The sequence below is a fragment of the Zeus faber genome (genome assembly GCF_960531495.2).
Source record: "Zeus faber genome assembly, chromosome: 21".
Classification (NCBI taxonomy): Eukaryota; Metazoa; Chordata; class Actinopteri; order Zeiformes; family Zeidae; genus Zeus; species Zeus faber.
This window is the reverse complement of record NC_137208.1, coordinates 20,620,095-20,643,042: the sequence shown is the minus strand read 5'-3', so window position 1 is coordinate 20,643,042 and position 22,948 is coordinate 20,620,095. Positions and strand designations below refer to the sequence as shown.

At 48.0% G+C, this 22,948-nt stretch overlaps 1 protein-coding gene across 1 annotated transcript in view; it reads left to right on the top strand.

Annotated features, from left to right (window-relative positions):
* The window catches only part of lmo3 (LIM domain only 3), a gene marked incomplete at both ends in the record, with an annotated part of 31,823 nt that extends 13,602 nt beyond the window's left edge, over positions 1-18,221 (top strand). The window contains 2 exons of the mRNA XM_080021996.1: positions 10,753-10,878; positions 18,116-18,221. Coding sequence (XP_079878122.1) covers positions 10,753-10,878; positions 18,116-18,221 — 232 coding nt within the window. The remainder of the gene's footprint in view (positions 1-10,752; positions 10,879-18,115) is intronic.
* Positions 18,222-22,948: the final 4,727 nt, after the last annotated feature.

Genomic DNA, 22,948 nt, shown 5'->3' with positions numbered 1-22,948 from the left:
TAGAACTACAATGCTTTCGCAAAGGGGACCTATTATGAAAAACTCACTTTTTCAGTGCTTGTGCACATACATTTGGATCTCTTGATGGGCCTTCTAACACACAAACTGTGAACTAAAACAACCCAGTCAGTCTTTTGCGGGGTCCCTATTTGCGAGTGGAGATTCAGCCAACGGGAATGCTTATTTCTCGCCTCAAATTTGTTCAGAAACAGATTTTGGTGGACCGCTAAGGTGACAGCCTCACAGAACTGGGCCAAACAGTTCCGGAGTGAGTGTGGGGAGCAGCAGCATTTTCATTTAAAGCGATACACACACTGAAACAGAGCGTCAGGAACAAGAGGGTTTTTGAGGCATGTTGGAATGGCTACAATGCATAACCTGGGGGGTATTTTCAGAAAAAAACTTCAAAGACATCTTTTGGGGACCTCAGAGACCTATATTAACCTGTTGAACAGGAGCATAATAGGCCCCCTTTAAACCAGATGGCAATTATTGGGTTAGCTTGAACCTGTATCTCTTGTATTGTATGTGTTTTTATAAGGTGCCATTTACTCATGATAAGTTAAAGCACTGAAATTAAACATAATCTGCCCTTGCGGTGGGTCAAACGAGTATTTTTTTTAGGAGAAAACAGATGCCTTTTCGCCTTTTCCTCTGCAACACCATAGCTTCTCCAATTAGCCAACTACTTACTCACCAGATTCTGGCATGCAACAAATATATTTCTTCATTATGCAAGAGTTCTCTCTCCAGGGGGGTTTCACTTATTTTATTCCAATGCGCGAGTTGATACCAAAACCGAGAAAACTCCAAGAGCACTGCCCTATTAAGCTGATAGAGCTCGTAACCCGTAAGATGTGTGATGAAACTGGCTCAGAAAAGTAACATCCACCGACACCAGTTTTAAAAGAAGCGACGAAAAAGCAACTCTACGGGCTGCAGTTATCAAAAAACATTCACAATTTGTCGAAAATACCAAGTTATTTGTTTTGGTTGTTTTTGGACCCCCGCCAAGAGGAAAGCAAATTCACTCCAGTTTGTACACACGCAGCTTTTGAACGTGCACAACGCTCTTCGCAAAAATGGCAGCGCTTTCGGCGGACCCAAACCTCTGCGATGGCACGCGATGTAGTGTGTAATTTTGGAGGGGGGGATGGGGTGGGGGTGGGGGGGGGTGCAGCGCGGCTTGTGTAACCAACCCAGGACAGATGCAGTCACCATGCTACACTTGTGTAAAATGAGATGTAAATACGGCAATTTTAACAGTCTGATTTATTCATGAGGAAGTGAAAAGAAAAGAGAGGAATGCTAATGCTACACACTGCTTTTGCCCTTGGCCAGGCCACATTGACAAACAAGTCGCTCGGCAAAGGAATTAGCAACTTCATTAAGTTACCTGACAGCGTTGGCAAACACGCTAGACACCTCCTGGCAGCGCTCGCCGGTCGCCCCGGCCGTCTCGTGCCCCCCCCCCCCCCCCAAACAATCATTCTCTAACCAATGTAATCACGACCCGTAACTGTTTTGCTTTCCCTCCCTCCGCCCGCCGTGAAATCATCTTTGGACCGGTTGTAACGCCGGTCCAAAGACGGGGGGACATCCTCAAAGAGGAATCACCCGGGCAAAAATCCATACAGGAGTCCCATTATTGAAAAGACATCCTATCTATAATTGGTTTTGGAGGAGGGGGTTAAAACTGAATCAATGTGTTCCTCGGGTCACGCCTGCCCCTTCATTAAACGTATATCTGAGCACTCAGCAAATGAGAGAGGCTGGGATTACCAGCTGCAACAGCTAGGGGGTGGGGGTGGGGGTGGTGGCGGTGGTGTCGGGGGCTGTCGGTGCGCTGATTGCACTCTCCACCAGTTTTCCATACACTTTTTAATCTCTGTGAAATGCTAAAGAGGCAATCAAAGGGATCTGCGGGGGGCCCGCGCTGTCAAAATGCCGTCTGCGCGTCAGTCTAGTGATTTCTCAGCCGCCCGCCGCCGCATTAAAGAGGAGGCCTGATCAATCGGTGGGAAGAGCCGGCTCTGGCATTGTGCCACGGAGCGAGGGAGACCGAGAGAGAGAGAAAGAGAGAGAGAGAGAGAGAGAGAGAGGTGGTGTTTTCTGTTTAGCATGCATAACTCCTGCTGGAGGCAAGACCTCGCCACTCCCGCCAGACCAAAGTCAAAGTGGAGTTCTGGCAATAGGGGCAAACTACGTACACGTAGCGTTGCGCTTCCCCTCCGAAGGAACGTTTGTGAGTCACGACAATTCGTCTCACTCGGCTCGTTCCAAACATCTCATTTGGAGCGGATGTTCTGGGCCGATTATTACTTTGATGCTTTAATTTTGAGCTACTTAGTTTGTTTTTGTGTGTGTGAGCATTAGGGCTGGATATTTGGAAGGATCCCGCGATTCAATGTTGATTCGATCAATTCAGTATATTATCACAATACCATTCTCTATCAATAGATTGACATTATTATATTGACACGGAAATTAAATATTCAATATTCATTTGTGACCGTGGTAGTACTTCATTTAGAGTGGAAAACGGTTGCAAAACCTCCAAACAAAGTATCGATAGTAGAATCTTCCAAGCGATTCAGAGATTGAAACTACATCATTTTGTCGTGTTGCGTTATCGTGCCAATTTTTTATTAAGCTCCTCATGTTGAGGAAGTATGAAATCAATTTTACCCTTTTTTTGAATGAATGTGCCATCAGTGAAATTGCTTGTTATTTTATTTACTGCCCGGTAACATCCAGGTGGAATTTATTCATTCCGCATATTCAGCGATTCTGGGGTAGAGCCTGCGCTGTCGATTAGAAATCTTTGAATCACTACATTTTCAAAAAGAGCATTTTTTTTTTATTGCTGATATATTGATCGGTAAGTGAGGATCTTAAGTAAGTGGCTTTGACGGCAGCAGTAAAAAAATTCGAAATATATCTGTTCTTAAAAGGGATCGATTGGTCATCCCCCAAATTGGAAAATGTTTGGAGACCTTCAGACCCTCCACATTTTATAATTTACAGAATTAGACACGACGTGGACACAGTTTCACCCCCCCCCCCCCCCCGTTGTATTATGTTCCAATGTCTCTGACAGACTCGAGTAGCAGAAAATATGAGCGCTGGAAACGTGACCTCCACGCCACCGCAGCCCACGCCTCTGTTTTCACTTTAATGAGACGGCACGTAGATGGTAAAAGCTCGCCGGGCGCGCGGTAATTGCCACGTTGGGGCACAGGAAAGCTTGGCTGCCATTAACCTCTCAACACTACAATTCACTTCACATGTATGGCAATTACCTCGCAAATAATATCCAATCTTGGGAATGCCGGCGTTCTTGATTTCCTGTAATTAAATTGCCCCCCCCCACCCCTACACGTGGAATTTATGAATCACACGGGGTCAAAAACGGGCACCTGTAATCATCAGGGATTGAATTTGAAGTGGTGGTTGTGTTCGACCCCCCTCCTCCGCTTAGCACTTAATCGTTCCAATGAGAGGGGTCATATTTTCCTCGTGAGGGGGGTCAAGAGTAGGGTGGCGTTGTTTCTTTTTTTTTTTTTTTTTTTTTTTTGTTTTGTTTTGGGGTTTTTTGTTTTGCCGAAGCGCAAAAGGAATGCGATGCGATGATTTGATCTCCCCTAATGCCCGGTTCGCCGCCACGAAGGGCGATGCAGCCAACGCCTCCGTGGTCTTACTTCCACTCCAGATAATGAAAGACGTCGCCGGCTGCCCTCGCAATGCGCCGCGCGAGCCTGGTACGCCCTTATCCCCCCCCCCCCCACTCAAGGAGCCCAAAAACATCACCTTCCACGCGTGATATATGGGATTCGGGTCGCGGGTGTGCGAATAGATTTCGAAACCTCTCTCGCCTCTTTGTCACCCCCCCCCCCGGTAAATCGGCCACCATTTTGTTTGCCGCGGCTCGCAAAGAAAAAACCTGCCGTTCCCATTTGAACTAAATGGATTCGGGTTCAGTTGCCCAGGCACGTTTGTTTTTTTGGACGCCCCTCCCCCCTCCAGTCGAGATTAGCTAAATTAGCTGTGAAGAGCAATGACTCATGGGAGTGTGCATGTTTGGTGCAGATAATTGCAGAGCCAGTGTGCCGTACCCTGGCACCCGGTGTGGGACTGCAGGTGGACTGGCACAGAGAGAGGGACGCCTGCCTGTCACCGCCGCACATCTGGCCCCCACGGGAGTCGCAAACTTCTATTACGGCCGCCGCAAAATGGGCCCTTCAAATCCTAACACCGCCTTGCCAAAATGTGGCGCTGAAAGCCTGAAAGGCCACTTTGTCGGCGAATCCTCTTTCCAATATTTGTTAATCTTTCTGTTTTCGTGTGTGTGTGTGTGTGTGTGTGTGTGTGTGTGTGTGTGCACTTCACAATAGCTTTGTAAGAGCATTTTTACAGGAAATTTAGATTAGAGCAAACATTACACATACGTGACAGCTCTTAAGTATTTCTGTCTCTCTGTCTCTGTCTCTGTCTCTCTCTCTCTCCCGGGGCATCTTGCCTTACCAGGAGGGCGTTTGCATACATCGGCGCCGATAGAAGTTATCTGTGGCGTGCGCGGTGTTTTTCTCCAAACTTGCAGAGCCCGAGTTTCCATAGGAGCTAATTAGGAAGCGCTGTGCGAGGGCTCCGCCTAAGGGGGGGGGGGGGGGCTGACAGTCGAGAGGAGCGTTGTTCTGTATGGTCGGCAGTCTCCCAGAGAGTGGGCCATAATTCATCATTAGTATATCAGAGTCCAGGTGCAGATGAGAACTGATAGAGGCGGCAGCCAGTCAAGTCCGGGCACTCAAGGAGGAAAATCTTATCCCAGGGACAATTCCCAGGGTCAGGCCCATGGTAATTGAAATAATTTGGCCCCCAGAGTTGTTTAATCACTGACAATCACACATGCAGTTGGGGGTGGGGGGGCTGCGCCAAATTGAAGAACCCACAAGTCTGATTACATCTGCCATCCTTAACCGCCTCACCCAGAGCCCCACCCCACCCCACACCCCCCCTTTCTCACTTTCCCATCAGTCGCGAGCGTTAATGTGTCTTTAACACGCACGCGGAGGCCCAGGGGTCGCCGGAAACGTATGCCCGTCACATGCCGAGTTTCTCTGATTTAGGATTTGGGGGCAGGGGTGCCACTTCGCACCCATAGGCAACCATTTTTTGCCACGAGTGAGTGTGGCAAAGGCGACGACGCATCCTGTTTTTTTTTTTGTTTTTTTTTTCAATTTAGTTAAGAAAAAGCCCTTTGCTGAAATTCAACAAATCATTTGTCTGTTATTAACCCCAAGCCAGTAATTATGCAGATTGCCATAGATTTCCGAGTGCCTGGAAGTGAGATCCAGGGGTTGCTGCTGGCCTGGCAGGCGGACAGGCGGCGTGCGTGTTGTGTGTGTGTGTGTGTGTGTGTGTGTGTGTGTGTGTGTGTGTGTGTGTGTGTGTGTGTGTGTGTGTGTGTGTGTGTGTGTGTGTGAGGGGGTGGGGTTGTGTGGGGGAACTGAACTTGCCACATTCATCATGTTGACTGATGGCACGGGGAGCTGGTCCCCGGGTCCCGGTGGTTAATGTAGTGGGTAATTAACTGTCATTTGCCTAGTAATAGGCCAATGATCAATGGTTTGTGAGGAAACAAATTCTAATCCACCAGCTGATGAATGCACAAGCGAGGGCTGGAGCAATTGAAGTGCCGGGTGGGGGCGGGGGTTAGGGTGGGGGGGGGGGGGGGGGGTATGGATGGAAGCAGGAGGAGGAGGAGACCAAGGCCTCTGGCAGAATATTTAATGACTCTCACACACACACACGCACACACACACACACACACACACACACACCAATACACCCAACCCTGGAAAACACAACATAGATAAACAAAACAAAGTTAACTCTGGGAAAATTCAATCAGTGAGCAATTAGTATGTAGCATGTAGCATTTAACATGTAGCATGTAGCTCATGCTTAGGGTTGCCAGCTGTCCCTTATTAGCCGGGACATCCCCTTTAGCTATTGGGCTATATTGTTTTGTCCCATACTGGACCTTGTCCCGTATATTGATTGCTACCTTGCTTTGATCACCAGACGGCTTCACAGATCATAGATCTGATACAACAGCAGCAGCAGATCATGTGTTGATCACCAGTCGTCCAATCACAGGCCCCCTCATGTGCGTCAGGTGTACGTACGTATTGTGTAAATGCGCCAATTCTTGCAACAACAAAAGAGTTTTGGTAATGTCTGGTGTTGATAATTTAATTAGAGGTTTATTCACATAAGCTTACATAATGATATACGATTAGTTGATTAATCCATTAGTTGCCAACTATTAAATTAATTGGCAACTATTTTGTTTCGAATCTGAAGAGAATGTGAATATGAATGAATGAATATGATTGAATGAATACGAATTTACACTGTATATTCACACAACACCATACCCACACATCCACGGCACCGTGCACCCGAATTTGGTTGTCAGAAAGTTGGCAACGCTACTCCTGCAACACGTGGTTCTCATGCTTTCATGAGAGACACCTGCGAACGGTTGAACATTTATACAAGGGAATTATGGCTATTTTTGTTTTTGTCACATCTCTACAGTTTATCCAGAGTCACTTTGTCGTTCCTCCCACCACTTCCCCAAACGTGAGATCCGTTTGGCCTTTTTTGGGGTGTGGTTATTTTCGGCGTTACAGCACACTCCAGCAGTCAGCTCAGAGGTCACCCCCCCCCCCCCCCCCCCCCCCCCCAAAAAAAAAGTGGGCGGGATTTGGCGATGGCAGTCAAGGCTTAGGAGGGTTGAGATTCGGTTTTTGGGGTGCGCTGGGCCAAGGCCTTGTGGAATAATTTAATTGGCGTCTGTTTTTCTCTCATCAAATAGGTACCACTGAGCCGTACCGAGCTGCGATGCACAGCGAACGCCCTTTTGACTTGAGCAAGGTAGCAGGGCTGGCTGCCTGTCGCTGTTCCCTTTCAAATTCAGATTTGAGCAGAACAGAGAGGGCGGGGCGGGGGGGGGGGTATGAATTTGAATATAATGCCGCATCTTCAATGTCTTTAAATATACATGGTATTTAGTCATGGGTGTGAAGCCGATTGTGAGCGTTCTCTCTTCTACACATGTTGTTCCGTGTTAGCTAGACCCGCTGTCCTCGCACGCAAGGCGGCTGACATTCAGCTCAGCGTTGGCCTCAGACAGACACACAGACGGAGCGACGCATTAGAATCCGATGCATTTTATTGCCAATTATATTCGGGCGTCAGAACTAGACAGACCTTGAGGCCCCGCACGTCTCTCTCTCTCTCTGTCGCGCAGCCTCCTCTGGAAAACCTTCTCGCGGAGGGCTTGCGCACGCGCTCTCCTTTGAATTCATTACGAGCAAACTGCGTTTAATTTGCCGCCTCCCTCGAGAGCCATTAGCGCACGTGGCATCAAACTGGCGGCGCGGGCGAAAGACGAGTGGCAGGTACGCTCCATCCTTCCCCCTCCCCTCCCCTCTCTGCAGGGCACAGCGCGGGCGTTTGAAGTCTGTTTGCCGCACAAGCGCCGAGCGCGGCTGGCTTGTGTCGCTGCCAAACGCAGTCTGGGTGAATCTCTGAAGACTATTATTACCCCTGCCCCGCTCCGCCCGCCAACGTGTCACGAGCCGCCAAAAAGAACCGTTTGATTTTGAGGGTATTGTTCCCGGCGCGAGTCGGCAGAGGCGGGGTGTTTCCTTTAAAGGGGACATATTATGAAAATTTGGGTCAGAGGCCCATCGGAGACATGCGGGTCGCCGGTGGGCCTACTAACACACAAACCGTGAAATGAGATGACCCAAGTCAGTTTTATGTGGGCTCCCTATTTGAGAAAACATGTGATTAAACCAGCCGTTCAGATTTGGCCCACCTTCCTACATGGAGTGGCGCCTCATTAGAATTAGAACAGCCCACCAGCTGAGAAACTCCACCCACGGCCTGAGAAATACCCAGCTCCGCACCGCTAGCATTTTGTCGAAGCTAAGATCTCAGTTTGGGAACTGCTCTGTTTTTGGCTGCCCAGACCAGCGCCGATCTTTTAAAAGAAAGGAATCGCTGTCCGTGACAAAACTGCAGATGGGGGAAATGTAAGTATTTAAAAAGTAGTTGAGCTGGGTTTTTTTTTGAGGCATGCCTGTCAATCCTCCCGTTTTCCCTGGGATTGCTGCATTTTACCCTTCTCTCCTTGTCGCCCCGTTTAAATATTTTCCCGTAAATCTCTAAATCTCTGTAAACCTTTCTAAAAAAAAAATCCCCAAAACAACAGGTTTGGCAGTAACGTCGGCGCACGATCTGATGCGAGTTCCTCCAAACAAAACCAAGAAAAACAATGTGTTTTTATTGTAGATGCATTTATTTTATTTTCCTCCGTTCCCTGATTGAATGAAACCGAAAAGCCCCGTGCGTAAGGGGTGATATAGAAAGCCCCTCCCCCCACCCCAGACACAAGCGTTCTGGAGTGGCGTGTGGGGAGCAGCAGCTCATTTCGGTTTAAAGCGACACACAAACAGCCCATCGAGAACAGGGCATGTTAGAATGGCTAGAATGTATAATCTGAGTGGTATTTTCAGCAAAAAAACTTCAAAGACATGTTTTGGGGACCTTAGAGACCGACATGAACTTGTTGAAAAGGAGAATAATATGAACTTTTATCGTTCAAAACCACCATTTCTGATCGCACATTTCCGCTTATCTTGACTATTCTCTGCAGACGCCGCGTGGGACCTACACCAGTGTGAATTGGCCGGGGGGGGCGGGGTGTGCGAGAAAGACCAGATGTCACCTATGTCACTTTGCCGCGGCAGCTACAGACGACTTTACTAATGATTGTAAAGAGCACACACACCCACAAACAGATCAGACAGCGAGGATTTCATGCCAAAGACCCTCCTTGAAGCAAAAATCCTACAGTCATAACAGAACATGCGTTACTGCGTCAAAAAACACATTTTTGTTTTTTTATGTAATTATCGCATTCATTGTGACAGCCCCAATAAATATATACAGTTTATAAGTATACGTTCAAGGGGCGAATGCAACTTTTCCTTCGGATTGTTCCACCTCCAGCACTTCTTCCACTCCACATAGAAGGAGTGTATTCACACGTGGTGGGGCGGTCATGCGTCCTCCCGAAGCTGTATCTCTAACTTGCCATTGGCGTCCGCTGAAAAGGAACGCGTTGCGGAAACCACTGCCGTGCACGCAGATTACCCCGGTTCTTTCGAAAAACCCAGCCGGATTATTCGACTTTGTAACATAGAAAGAGTGCGCGATGCCTTGAATCGTGTTTGGGCCAAACACGACCTCACAATGAAGAAAGTCCAATATGGAGACATGGCAAAGGTTAGCTTTCAAAGGAGGAAAAGAAGCTTAAAAACTCCTTTTTTTGGAGGATATTTGAGGAGGTTTTTTGATATATTTGCGGAGTTGAGACTGTTTGCGCCTTTGTCTCACCGTGTTAAATAATTGTGCTTTACAACGCGCTGATGTTCATGTTCAAAAGTCACGCTTGTTATCGCACACTAAAATCTATCGGCTCTTGTTCTTTTTCCCTTTTTCTTTTTTTTTTTTTAAGATCAATTACTTGACTTTGTATGGAGAAAAATCCTCATTTTATCCGTTTCACAAGAAGGCCTCCAGGCAACGCACATTTGCGCAGAAGGAGCAAGGACAGGAGATAACACAAACGTATCTATATTTAGATGGCTCAAAGGACAAGGCATAATTCTTTTAATTAAGCCGGCGCTGATCTATCAAATTCGCTCCCTTTTTTCCCCCTCTTCCTCCTCCTATTCTGCTCCTCGGCTTTCAGCCGCCTGCTGCGCGCGGAGAGATATCTTTCATTGTCTCAAGGTGTGTCGACAGTGGCCCCTTAATTCCGTAGGTATTCACGGGGGCACAATTTATCTGCCTCCTTCGCCGCTGGGAAACATACTTTGTGAAGGTTAATAAACAACCCTGCATATCCCAAGCACCAAGATCATTTATCAGATTGCGATCTCTTACAGACTCTGAGAGTGGCGTGCTGTTTTATCATCTTAACAACGACGGCTGAAAGTGCCCCAAGAAGTCGGCCTAATAGCTTATTTTGTTATATGACTTTTGTGTGTGTGTGTGTGTGTGTGTGTGTGTGTGTGTGTGTGTGTGTGTGTGTGTGTGTGTGTGTGTGTGTGTGTGTGTGTGTGTGTGTGTGTGTGTGTGCGTTTCTTCCCGTTATCAGATGTATTCCTCCCTCCTTACTTCCTTCCTTCCTTCTTTCCTTCCTTCATTCCCTCCTTTGTGGCTTGGTCGAGGTCACCGTGCACTAACGGGCTCTGAATCTCTAATGAACACCCAGGCTAATGCCCCTGGATCTGCCGCTACAGTGACGGGGGCTTCTCCAGCGTCTTGGAGTGGAGGCACAAGCTGCGGCCCCCGCAGCGGCCCCCGCTAGTTCTCACCGCTAGTTCCCACCGCGCCTACAGTGGCGGAGCAGCGTTCAAACATATTTCTGTGACAGATCCAGAGACGCTGTCCGCCCCAGTGGATTGCAGTGGCGTATTTATCTTGTCTCAGCCCTCAGTCACCCTCTTAAGATGTGATATTGAATAGCAGTTGCGCTGTTGATTGAAACTCTGGATTTGGCAGTTTCAGACCGGTATTGACATTGTATCTGTGATTTTTATTTCCCTCTGTGTGTGTGTATGCGTGTGTGTGTGTGCGTGCGTGCGTGCGTTCTCCTGCCCGGCTCAGGTTGTTCGGCGTAACGGGGAACTGCGCCGCCTGCAGCAAGCTAATCCCGGCCTTCGAGATGGTCATGAGGGCCAAGGAGAACGTTTACCACCTGGACTGCTTCGCCTGCCAGCTCTGCAATCAGAGGTGAGCTCCTAAGCAATTGATTGGACAGATTCCCGCTCCTCTGTCACGCCGGCCGCCCAATCAGGAGGGCGCTCGTAGGGGGTAAATCAAGATGGCAGCGGCATCGTCAATCCCCAGTCTCCGGTCGGTGGTGCCGTGACGTGTGGTTTCAGTGTGAGTGATCTGTCTACACCCTCTGCGCACTCAGAAGAACCAAGGCCCGTTATCTCACGCTCACTGACAGCGTGTTTAAAGTGGTAATCCGTGAGATTCGTTTGTTAAAAAAATAATAATAACCCCATAGTTGATACGGACACTTTCTCTACTTTCTCTATACTTGTCGTCTATACGCTGTTCCCTTGTTGGTGGCCTTTGCCAGCAAGAATGCACTGATCGGGCAAAGAAGTGAAGGTCAGCCGCAGTGAATTTGAGAAACCAGCGTAGCCAGATGTGGTCAGTAAACTGTTGATGTGCATGAACATTCACAAAGAAGAATGGCACCCTCGGATGAAGAAAGATCCTCCACCAACTCAAGTGGCCAAGAACAAAAGCAGAATTGACCCATCAGAAGTAGGCTAACTTTGGAGTCAAGAAAATCTAGATCTTAGATCAACACTTAAAGCTCTGGCAAGTTTAGTGCAATGTGCAAGGTAAAAACCCTCCTCTCTCGCTCACGCTACATCACCGTCTCTCAAAGTGTCTCTCTCTCTCACAGACACACACAGGCTCCAGCCAGACACTTTGCGCATACTAAAGGCGAGGGGCCTGGTTACGCACAATTAGCACTGGGTTATTGTCTTGCCACTTCAGGCGGCTGCGCCAGACAGCATCCCCTAATGCAAGAAGTCAGCTAATCTTCATCACCCGGGCCTGGGCAGACCTACTCGGCTCTCGCGCATTAAAACCCATTTAAGCGCAAGCAAATCTTTCTTTTTACATTAGGGCAGCCGATGGACTGTTGAATAAAATCGACTTCGGTGCGTTTGGCGCGGTCCGCCACGGTCCGCCACGGCCTCGTGCCGCCTCCTACCGCCCATCACAATTTCGCCGACAATCAGACAAGATTCATGGCATGGCGTTGGCCTCTAATTGAAGCTGCAACTTGTTTGTGGTTTCGTTTCGCGACTTTAGCGGCAGTGCGGCGTAAACAGGGGGGAAATACAGTTTCTTAAACCGGTTCTCAAAAAGTCTGTGGTTTCTCAGAGAAACGTCACCAACGAAAGATGTGCGTAGTAAAATAAATGTGTAAAATAACCAAACTGTTCCATGGTACATGGTGGGGGACAGATGAAGAAAATAACAAAGATCATCACGTTCCAAGTCACCTGTCAAGGGGTGGGATATATCAGGCAGCAAGTGAACAATCAGTTGTTGAAGTTGATGTGTTGGAAGCAGGAAAAATGGTCAAGCGTAAGGATCTGAGCAACTTTGACAAGGACCAAATAGTGATGGCTAGACGACTGGCTCAGAGCATCTCCAAAATGACAAGTCTTGTGGGGTGTTCCTGGTATACAGTGGTTAGTACCTACCAAAAGTGGTACAAGGAAGGACAACCGGTGAACCGGTGACAGGGTCATGGGCGTCCATTGGCTCATTGATGCGCATGGGGAGCCAAGTCTAGCTCGTGTGGTCTGTGTCAGAACACACAGTGCATCACAACTTACTGTGTATGGGGCTGCGTAGCCGTAGACCGGTCAGAGTGCCCATGCTGACCCCTGTACACCATTGAAAGCACCTACAATGGCCACATGAGCGTCAGAACTGGACCATGGAGCAATGGAAGGAGTTGGCCTGGTCTGATGAATCATGTTTTCTTCTACATCATGTGGATGGCCGTTGTTAGTGTCCGATCCGATGGAACATCAGTGGGATGTGCTGGAACAACAAGCCTGATCCATGGGGGACCCACCTTACAACCTCCAGGACTTAAAGGATCTGCTGCTTGGTGCCAGATACCACAGGACACCTTCAGAGGTCCTGTGGAGTCCATGCCTCCACGGGTCAGAGCTGTTTTGGGGGCACGACGGGGAGCTACACAATATTAGTGGCTTTAGTGGTGGTTTTAATGTTGTGGATAGTCGGTGTATTGTGCAGTATTGTAAATAAGCCTGTACGGGAACAATTAAACAGAAAGGGAGTGCAAAGAATTGTTTTTTAAAGACGCTCATAAACACGGTCCTCTCTCTTATTGAAGGGTGACCAATTAAATTGAAATCATCAATCTCATTCGACACACCACACGAGTGCTTTCCCAACTGTCCAGTTCTGCCATTCTGATTGTCCCCTAAAAGCTCAATTGAATAGAATGCTTTTGACATACAGCTCACTAAAACGAACAGGTAGAATTTGGCACAGTGGGCTAACAGTGGTATTTACACCTGGTGACAAGCGCACAATGCAGCCAGAAGAAGTCACACGCTGTTCTCAACATTTCTTTGAGAATCGCACTGTTCCCAAACACACTGAAGGAGAAATGTGGGATTAACGTGGCCACTCAAGAAGCCATGTTCAATGTTTAGTCCACATTCAAAGACTCATTATTACAATGACCTTCTCCATATTTTCAGGGGAGGGGGGTGTTGTTAAGAATTCCCTGAATAGTTCTTCCAGAGTGTCGTCGTCAGCCCCTGCCTGGAAATAGGCTCCCGTCGGTTGTTTGTCTGGAATACCGATTTGCTGCCGCTGTCCGTACTACTACCAGCGACCCTCCCCCCCAGCCTTCAATAAAGCAATCTAATCCATCTTGCAAATGGCCCAGAGGAGATTTCTCAGAGGAACATCGTCGGAAAATGTGAAATCTGATAAACAGAGCGAGCGATCTTGAGGTCGCTGGGGGTCCCGGTGTGTAATTATTCCCCCACCCTGCGCTCCTGTGGGTCAGCCACCGCCACGGACCGTGTTGTCCACTTGAAGGTTGAATTGCTGCAATAGAGTTGCAATTCAACCTATACATGTGCAGGTACACACACTGACCACACACACTGAGACACCCACAGCATCAGAAACCCCTCTGGTGTGTGTGTGTGTGTGTGTGTGTCTCTGTGTGTGTGTGTGTGTGTGTGTGTGTGTGTGTGTGTGTGTGTGTGTGTGTGTGAGTGTGAGTGTGAGTGTGAGCGTGTGTGTGTGTGAGTGTGTGTGTGTGTGTGTGTGTCACATCACACAGAACCAAGAAAGTGGCCAACTCTGAGCCGGTTATTAATCTGATTTCATCATGGACTCGCTGCGCCGGACTCTAATGGTCCCCCTCACCCCCACTCTGTGCCAAGCCATTAAAAGGGTCTTATTTTAAGTGGGAGGCCAATTAGTGCGGGGGGAGGCCCAGAGTGGACACGTCATGGCAAGCCGAGAGCAACCCTTTTTCCTGTATTTCATCGTTATCATCGTTATCATCTTCATCATCGTCGTCTTCAGCCCCCACTGGCCTTGCCGTGTTGCAGAAGCATGTTCGGACGCAAAACCGATGGGTGGGGGTCTACCTCCACAAGGTGGGAGGCGGGAGCCCAATGGGGAGGCTGCTTTTTCTTCTTCGATGTTATTGTTGACGTTCTTCTCCTTTACATGCCGCCTGTATTGGCGTCACGCTGTGAGGGGGCGGTTGGGGGGGACGGGACGCTCCTCTCTCGGGCCCATCAGTGGAAATATAGGCTCCTTACATTGTCACTGATTGCTCACGTCTGCACCCAGAGTGGCCTCACACTGTTAAAGTGGACATAAATCCCACCGCTGTGACCTTCTCATCAGCCAGCCCAGTTAGTACCCCCACCCCACCCCTTTCCGAGCCAGGTGGAGGGAGAACTACTGTGGTCTTAGTGGCCTGGGGGACAGGGGCTAGTTCTGAGGGAAGAAAGGGTTGTTGGAGGGAGGTGGGAGGTGATACACTGTGTGCGTATGTGTGTGCGCGGGTGTGGAACAGGGGAGGGGAGAGATGAGAGTCCATCCAGCAGGCCGTTAGCCACATATCAGCCCTGGGGGACAGCTAATCGATTGGGCTGTCGTCCAGCCTCATCATCTGGCCCGTGCTGGCCCAATTTCCCTCTGATGAGCTGGAGGCCACGGCGCGGCGGAGGCTCCTGGGACGCCGCAGTACCGGGGAGCAGGGGGCCAGGGTGACAGTGCAGGTGAGGGTGGGGGGTGGGGAAGGTCAGCGCTGATAAGGAAGGGACCCTTCAGGACCCCCCCCCCCCCCCTCCAGACTGGAGCCTTTGGAAGGGGGAGAGTGACACCAATTGGGCTGAGCGCAGCCGAGCTCAGCCACTGGTGCAGCGTGTGTCATGAGTCAGGGCTGTTAGACGGGAGCCCTAATAGGCAATAAGGGACACAGTTGTCACTTTGTGCACGATCGGAGTAGAGAACTCGGAGGGGAACAGTGCAACGGCAAATCCGCCTCTCCACAACTGCGCACTAACAAATGCAAACAAACACAAATAGGCATGAAAGGTGCTGGAACCACAATAGGGCGGCACATACATCTGACCTGCCTATGTGCGTCTCTGATGGCGTGGCCGCACGCTGGGACAGGTTTACAACACGGTGCTACAATTAAGCATCGGTGTTAGGGAGCCAACTGTTAGTGAACCTGCATCCCAGCAGTAATTAAATCCGCTCTCTCTCTCTCTCTCGCTCGCTCTCTCTCTCGTTAACGCAGGCCTCCGAGGCAAACGGCTGGCATCGCGATACATCCCCCCCCCCCCTTTCTCCGCGTGTGCCCGCGGAAGCCATTTCTCCTCCCTCCCTCCAACGAGGGGTCTCCAAAGACTCATTATTTACAGTCGCCTCAAAGTAAAAGGAAGGGAGATGGAAGGAAGGAAGAGAGGCGGCCGAGGAGGAGCAGTGTCGGGGGAGGCGTCAGGGGGTCTGCGCTGCAATTACGCGAGGTGATCATCACCTCTGGATAGATTGTGAATGTTTACTGATGGACTTTTGAGCTGCAGATGCCGCAGTTCCCTGTGCGCGCACTCGGGCTGTCAACATTGGCCAGAAATCATGTCCGAATATTCCTTCTGAAAAACACACAAGTTCGAATATTTTCGAATATCTATTCCAATTTTTAAATGTTACAATTTGACCAACGGGCTGTGTTGATCCGTGTTAGGTCATTGCCATAGGGCAAACAACAAAAACAGAAACAACGAGACATAAATGGTATCGGTACAATTTACAGTTAATTTACCAAAGTACTTCCAACGTGGCTTTTAAGACTGAGCTGGTGTCCAGACTCTCTGCCATGCTGCTGCTGTTGAATTATGGGCTGTTTTCAGCTCGACTCGGTTGGTGTCACTCAGTGCGGCCACAACCCTTAGTGACGCCACTGAGTACTCCCCTGATTCACATGTTGGCAGGGGGAGCAACATTTTAATAATAAAAAAAAAATTATACATTTCTGCTGAAACACTGCATTTTTTATTTTTATTTTTTTTTTGAATGTTAAATATCAGATTCCAACATCTTTTATTATTATTTATATTTGCAATTCGAGATATCAATCGAACCATCGCTTCAGAGCAGTAGCACGCGCTCGCCGCGTGGAAGCAGCGCTGCACCGCCAGCTCCTTCATCAGACACGCCTCCGACATGCCAGGCATAATATCCTCATCATAATTGGCGCACGGATGTCAACACACGCTGTTGACATTTCACCGAGCAGAAACAATTTGGCTATGTGAAATAGGCAAGGGGGGGATGGGGGAGCGGGCCAAGTGAAGAGCGTCAAAAGGGAGGAGAGAGAGAGGGAGAGAAAAGCACGGGCTGTAAATAAACAGAATCCTCTAAGTGAAGAAAGGTTGGGGGGGGGGAGCACTGTGTCAGTAACGACAGCCACTAATGGATTCTGGGAAAGAATGTGTCATTTAAAGGGGGACACGTTTTCGGCGGGGCAGATGACATCATTACATAAAGCCCACCTCCAGCCCGCTGGTTAATCGCCATGTCACCCGCCGGCTTGAATGCTTATTAGCTCTTATTTGATTTGCGCGGTCCGCCGTCGCCTGCGTTTCAACGTATCCAAGACGTCAACGTGATTACAGGCCGGTAGAACGCTGAATATCGCCAGGAGTTATATTTATATGGAGTCAACGTATACAGTACAGTCATTCATTGCTCTAGAGCAGCGGTCTTCAACCGCCAGCACTATTTTTGTGAAAAACTTTTAAATGTATTTTAGACCTTTTTTTTTTGTAATCTTTTTTTTAGTCATCTGATTCACTAAATAAAAGAAACAAATGGTAAACGTTTTTACTCTTGTATTGATATGAAACAGCATTTAAAACCCTCTTTCAGATTTGTGAAATCTTCATTTTATTTGTGAAAACAAGAAAAATGGGGATTCCACTGTATCCTTCCTACAGAGACCAGTCACGCTCCATGACTGGTCTACTGTGTAGTGTACTAACAGATCTAAACTAACTTCAATACGTCTAAACTAAAAACAAGCAGGAACCATCAGCATCATAACTGAGTACATGATTAAATTAATAAGGCGTTATAGACGTATTTATAGGCCAGGCTTGACCCCGCCCAGAGGTTTGGAGCGCTCAGTGGACCCTGACGCCGGAGAGTTTATCCGTCTCAAGTCTATGGCTCGGGAGGACCACTCATCGATGGGATGTACGACCAACCCCTCTCAGCGAACACGGCGCCGCTGACCAAGAAACACCTCTAGGTGCTGGAAACGGAATTCCCCCCGTTCCCCTCCACCCCCCCCCCCCCTCAGCAAACACAGCGGTCCGGGGCGCTGGCCGACCTTGTAGAACCAGCCGTGTGGGAGATAAGCGTCCCTCCAGCACAGAGCGCGAGCGGGAGCCGCGCTACTCCGACATAATCTGGCCGACGCCCGGCAGAGAAAGGTCAATCGCGTCCTGTGCTTGTACTGTAGTGGGGGGGGTTTTGGGGGGAGGGGGGGCGGTGTGGCGGCGTCGGGTCAGGCGCTGTTGTTTCTCCTTAACAGCTGTGGGTGTAGAAAGTGACCCTCACACACTCACACAGACTAGACTGCAGATATACCGCCAGCACCTCCAGCCGGAACCCAACGCTCGTAATCAAATTGATTGTCTTCTTAAGTGAGCCGGGTACGGCTGGGGTGTGCGGGTACAGGGGGCCGCGTGGAGGAGTTTGGGGGCCGGGGGGGTGAGTAAATAACGCAGGGAGAGGCACAGGGAGAGAAGCGTGGGCCCCATGCGCCGCCTCTGTGCTCACGGTGAGATGCTGTTTTCCTCGATGGTTATGTAACCCCACCTCCACTTTTGTCTTTTCTGCCGTGCAGGTTCTGCGTGGGAGATAAGTTCTTCCTGAAGAACAACATGATCCTGTGCCAGACGGACTATGAAGAGGGCCTGATGAAGGAGGGCTACGCCCCCCAGGTCCGCTGACCCCAGCCACCCCCACACAACCCCAGGGGGAGGAGGAAGAGGAGGAGGAGGAGGAGTGGAAGGCGGAGAGAACCATCGATGACACGACAAAAGCACTATCACCCTCCTTACCTGCCCTGCCCCGCCCGACTCCTGCACCCAGTCCTCACATGTACATAGCAGAACAAGCCCCTCCCCTTTTTTGCGGCGGAGGAGGCGGACTCTCTCTCTCTCTCTCTCTCTCTCTCTCCTGTACAGCCAGAGCTGTGGAGACTGCAGCGTTGCGACGGAGCGGGCGACACGTGTTAAAAAAACAAAGAAAAAACAAAAAAAAAACATACAAATAATAAAAAACAAATATAAATACGACCAAAAAAAATTGTGACGAATACGAAAAAAAAACAAAAATATTTGGTTTATATGTGACCGAAGGAACGCTGCTCCAAACTCAGCAAACACCACCGCCAACAGCAACAAAATGGCAACCATCCACCAATATTGACCACTATAATCTTCAGACATAGACTTTTTTCTCTTGGGGATTGGGTAATGTTTTGGGGCTACTAATGTACGTAGGCGACGCGCTTCGTCATTACGGGATGACAATGATCTCTTTTATAATATGCATTCCTTTAATCCTGCTCCAAACTGCAATCTAACCACCCAGCCCGTTCCAGAACAGACTCAATTTTGGACCGGCTTCTTTTTTGGGGGTTGGTGCTGTTTCTGGAGACTCTCTTTCTATTTATTGACAGCGCGCGTTCACATATGAAAAGGGAGGGAGGGAGTGAGGGGATGGAGTTCACGGTTGGGGTGTTTAGGGGGTTGGTGTTTGGGGTGGGGCGGGGGTTGGTTACTTTTTGTACACTGTATTTATTTGATAAGCTTTCGATGCGTTTAACTGGGAAAAAAAAAGTTTGCCTCTTTTTTTTTTTGTTGTTGTTTTTTTTCCCCCCACACTCCGATACTTGAACTCAATCACCTTTTTGAAATCACAGTTTTGGCTTCATTTTGAAGTGTCTTTGGTTGTGTTTTGTTTTGTTTTGGGCGCCCCCCCCCCCCCGCTTTTTCGGGTTGAGCTCAAACCAGGCCTTAAGACTCTGCCATCTTTTTTTTTTCCGCGATCCCGTTTCTCGCGAGAAGAACAGAAGCGCTATTTGGTCTATCAGTGTTATCTGACCCCGCGGCAGAGAATCGCTTCGTTGATTTGTAAATCCCGGGTGTACATAGAAAGAAATATTATGGGTTTTGTTTTGTTCTTTTGTTTGTATTTTTTTGCTTGCTATTGTACAATGATTTTCTTTTGATTTGTCATCCAGCATGAGATGTTTATTTTTCAGGACAGCATTTGTAAATACTGTAATTGTAATAATTTTAAGCACAAATGCAATACAGTTTTATTGTGTTACCCTTGCGTGTTTGCGTGTGTCATTCTTTTATGTCAACACTCACAATATTTACATTGTTTATAATCGTTACATCAGCCGTCCGCGTTTTGCAGTCGATGTTTTCTCCACGTCGTCCGCCCCCGTTATTGTGGAAAGTCGAGAGCGCACCGAGGCTCCGTTCCAGGGCTTTGAAGCCACTTAGTAATCCCTAACTTTCCATGAGATGGTATTCTCTCGAGTCCTTTTTGTTTAGTTCTCAAACGCTGCCATTACCACAATGGGGTTTTGTATGTGTGTGTGTGTGTGTGTGTGTGTGTGTGTGTGTGTGTGTGTGCGCGGGGGGTTTTTCTATTTTCGTACCATCTTGTGTCAAGCGTCTAAGCAGGAAACCAAACCCAACCACCCACCCAAACCAGCCCTCGCTCCTCCGCTTGCCGTCAGCAGCCTCCCAGACGAAGGAAGGAGCGCACGCTATCTCTTGGCGGCTTGTTTCAACTAATTACCTGGATTTCAATTTGGAAGCATCTGGAATGCCGGGGTAAAACATTTGGATTAAAGTTATTGCTCTAATTAGCGAGGTGGTTCTAAAGGCCCTGTGAAGTTTTGTAGACAGCGAAAACTCAACATCACAAAGCGTAATATCCAGGCCAATTAAGGTAATTGAATATCCTTATCCGGAGAACAAAGAAAGCAAGCAAAGGAAAAAAAAAAAAGTCTGATTACGCTCGGGCTGCAGAGAGTCCTTCAGTAGATGGAAACGTTCAGAGGAGATGAAGATTACAGCTGAGTCGAATTAAAAGGAAAGCTCGGGGAGAATTATCGCTAATGGTCGACGTGTTTTCATGGCTGGGCTGCTCTGGCGTCAGATGTTAATCCACATTGCGAGCGCGGCAGGCTCGCGCTGATAAACCTGGCTCTGCAAATGCTGTGTTGCCCGGTACTGTAATGATGCAACTGGGGATGATGCAACACGCTGCAGGCCCCTTTCCTGAGCGCTTTTCCCGCTTAGGATGCCAGCGAATGAATTGAGGTTGGCCTATAGTATATCGTTTCAATGAAGACCCCATGAACATGAACGCCTCATCGTGGCCAGAGAAAAAGTCCATTTATAAAATGGTACTGAGCCTCCAGCATGCGTTGCATTGCAGTAATTGGCAAAAAAAAAAAAGGTGTGATTATGGAAGATGGCGTGACGTTACATTTTTTCCCACAGCATTGGAGACTAACTAAGGGGGAAGCAAGGCATGAGATTGGTTGGATGCATGTCAAGTTTAGAACCCAATGACACCTTCAAATCAGATTTAAGTAGAATGAAACACGTTAAGATATTCCCCCGGTCCGTTAGAATTAAACCTTTCTTCATCTAACTCACCTGAATATAAACATAGCTAAAAGAGTAAGGTGCTCGTTTTTAACTTAAGGCTGCATTAAGTGATATTTCTGCTCATAAAATGAAATCGGAAGACTCTTTTGGGCCGGTCATTTTCCCGGCTGCCCTGTGTTCCAAATACAGTGGTGCTTTGACTTGTGGCGTCTCCCCTTGCGGCTGCCTGCGTGAGCACCTTGTGTCGATTACGTACATTTTGGTATGTTTTAGTATTTTTAGAGCTTATAGAGCTTATTGTGCGTAATCACCAGGTGTCATGACATTTCACTGCATATATGTATGACCGTATGTATATGTATGTGACAAATAATCTCTTGAACTTGAACTTGAACTTGAACTTACGAGTTTAATTCGTTCCGTGACAGAGCTCGTAATTCAATCTGCTCGTATAGCAAATCAATTTTCCCCATTGAAATTAATTGAAATGCCATTAATCCGTCCCAGCCCCCAAAAAACCACCCCAAGTTTTTAAATAGGAAAAATGTATTTATAAATAACAAATATTGTATAAAGACATAATAAAACATAATGAAAGAGAATGTGGAAGAGAATCGCTCATGTTTTTTTCATGGTTTAATTCGATTGACATCATCCACTTCTTCTCAGCACTTACTTTCCTAGGACCCATGGTTCGAAAAAAAAATAATTAGCAAAATAACTGCACAAAAAGCACAAAACGCGAGCAAAAAACACAAGAGAGATGCTTCCATGCTCAGGTTACCACGTGAAGTGAAGGAGTGAGAGGTGGGATGTGGCCGGAATTCGCTCGCCACGCCAACCAGCGGCGGAGTAGCTGAAGCTCGCTCCTCCTAACTCACATTTTTGCTGGCAAATCAATACAAAAAATCGACGGAACGACGGCTCGTCACTCGGAAAACTCGTATGTTAGTGCACTCGTAAATCAAGGTACCACTGTATGTTTGTTTGTTTTTTCAACTGAAAATAGCCCCATGTTCCCTCCATCTGATGTTGCCTCAACCTTAATTTAAATAAACGTTTTTGATTTTACCTTTATTTTACCAGGTCAGTCTCACTGAGATTCGAAATCTCTTTTACAAGAGAAAACTGGCCGAGAAAGCAGCAGACAATGTCGCCGAATACATAAAAACATAACCCATATAAGGGAGGGCAATACAACGCAACATTCCCAAGACGCACAAATCCAGGAGGTTAAACATTGACGAACACCAGCTTCATGACCAAGAGTGTCTCTCTTTAAACCTGTTCAGAGAGACAAAGTCCTGCAGCGTCGTGGTGTTTTGGAACTGGTTTCCAGCTGACAGGCCAGAGAACTGAAACTCAGCTCTTACCCTGGGGACTTCCAACAAAATGCAGCTATGACCGCAGGCGGTAGATGTCGTTTGACATTTGGACAAAGTAGCTACTTTGGTAGTCGACCTAATATAGCCTGATACTGGAAGAATCATTTCCATATGCCCACAACAAAAATGCACAATCTGATAGTAGGTAAATAATGTCCGAAATGGTGTTAGTGGACAAGTTACTTCCAAAGGTACCCTCTTAAATGCACTTGTTGACTAACATTATAAAATATTTACAAAATTGTGTTCTAATTAAAGCATGGAGCGGTTAATGCCATGGACACATCACGCGGCTTTCAAAGTCCTCAGATCACTGTACTGTTCACACGACGCGGCTTTCTGTCTTGTGAGCGGCATGACTGATCGGCGACGGGGGGGGGGGCCACACATAGCGAGACCTTTCACCGGGAGGAATCCCAGACGGGTCTGTTGGGTCTCCAGACCACGAAAAAACACACCCCGGGGAAGTGACACCGGAGATGACGCGATACCATGCGCGGGACAGGATTCTTTATTTTTTGTTTGATTCTTGATCACTGTAAAAAACAAAACAAAAGCGAAGAAAAACATAATTCAAATAAGAAATATATGAAAAACCTCGAGAAGAAAAGTAAAATAGCTCTGTCGCGTGCTGCTCCGTACACTTTGCCG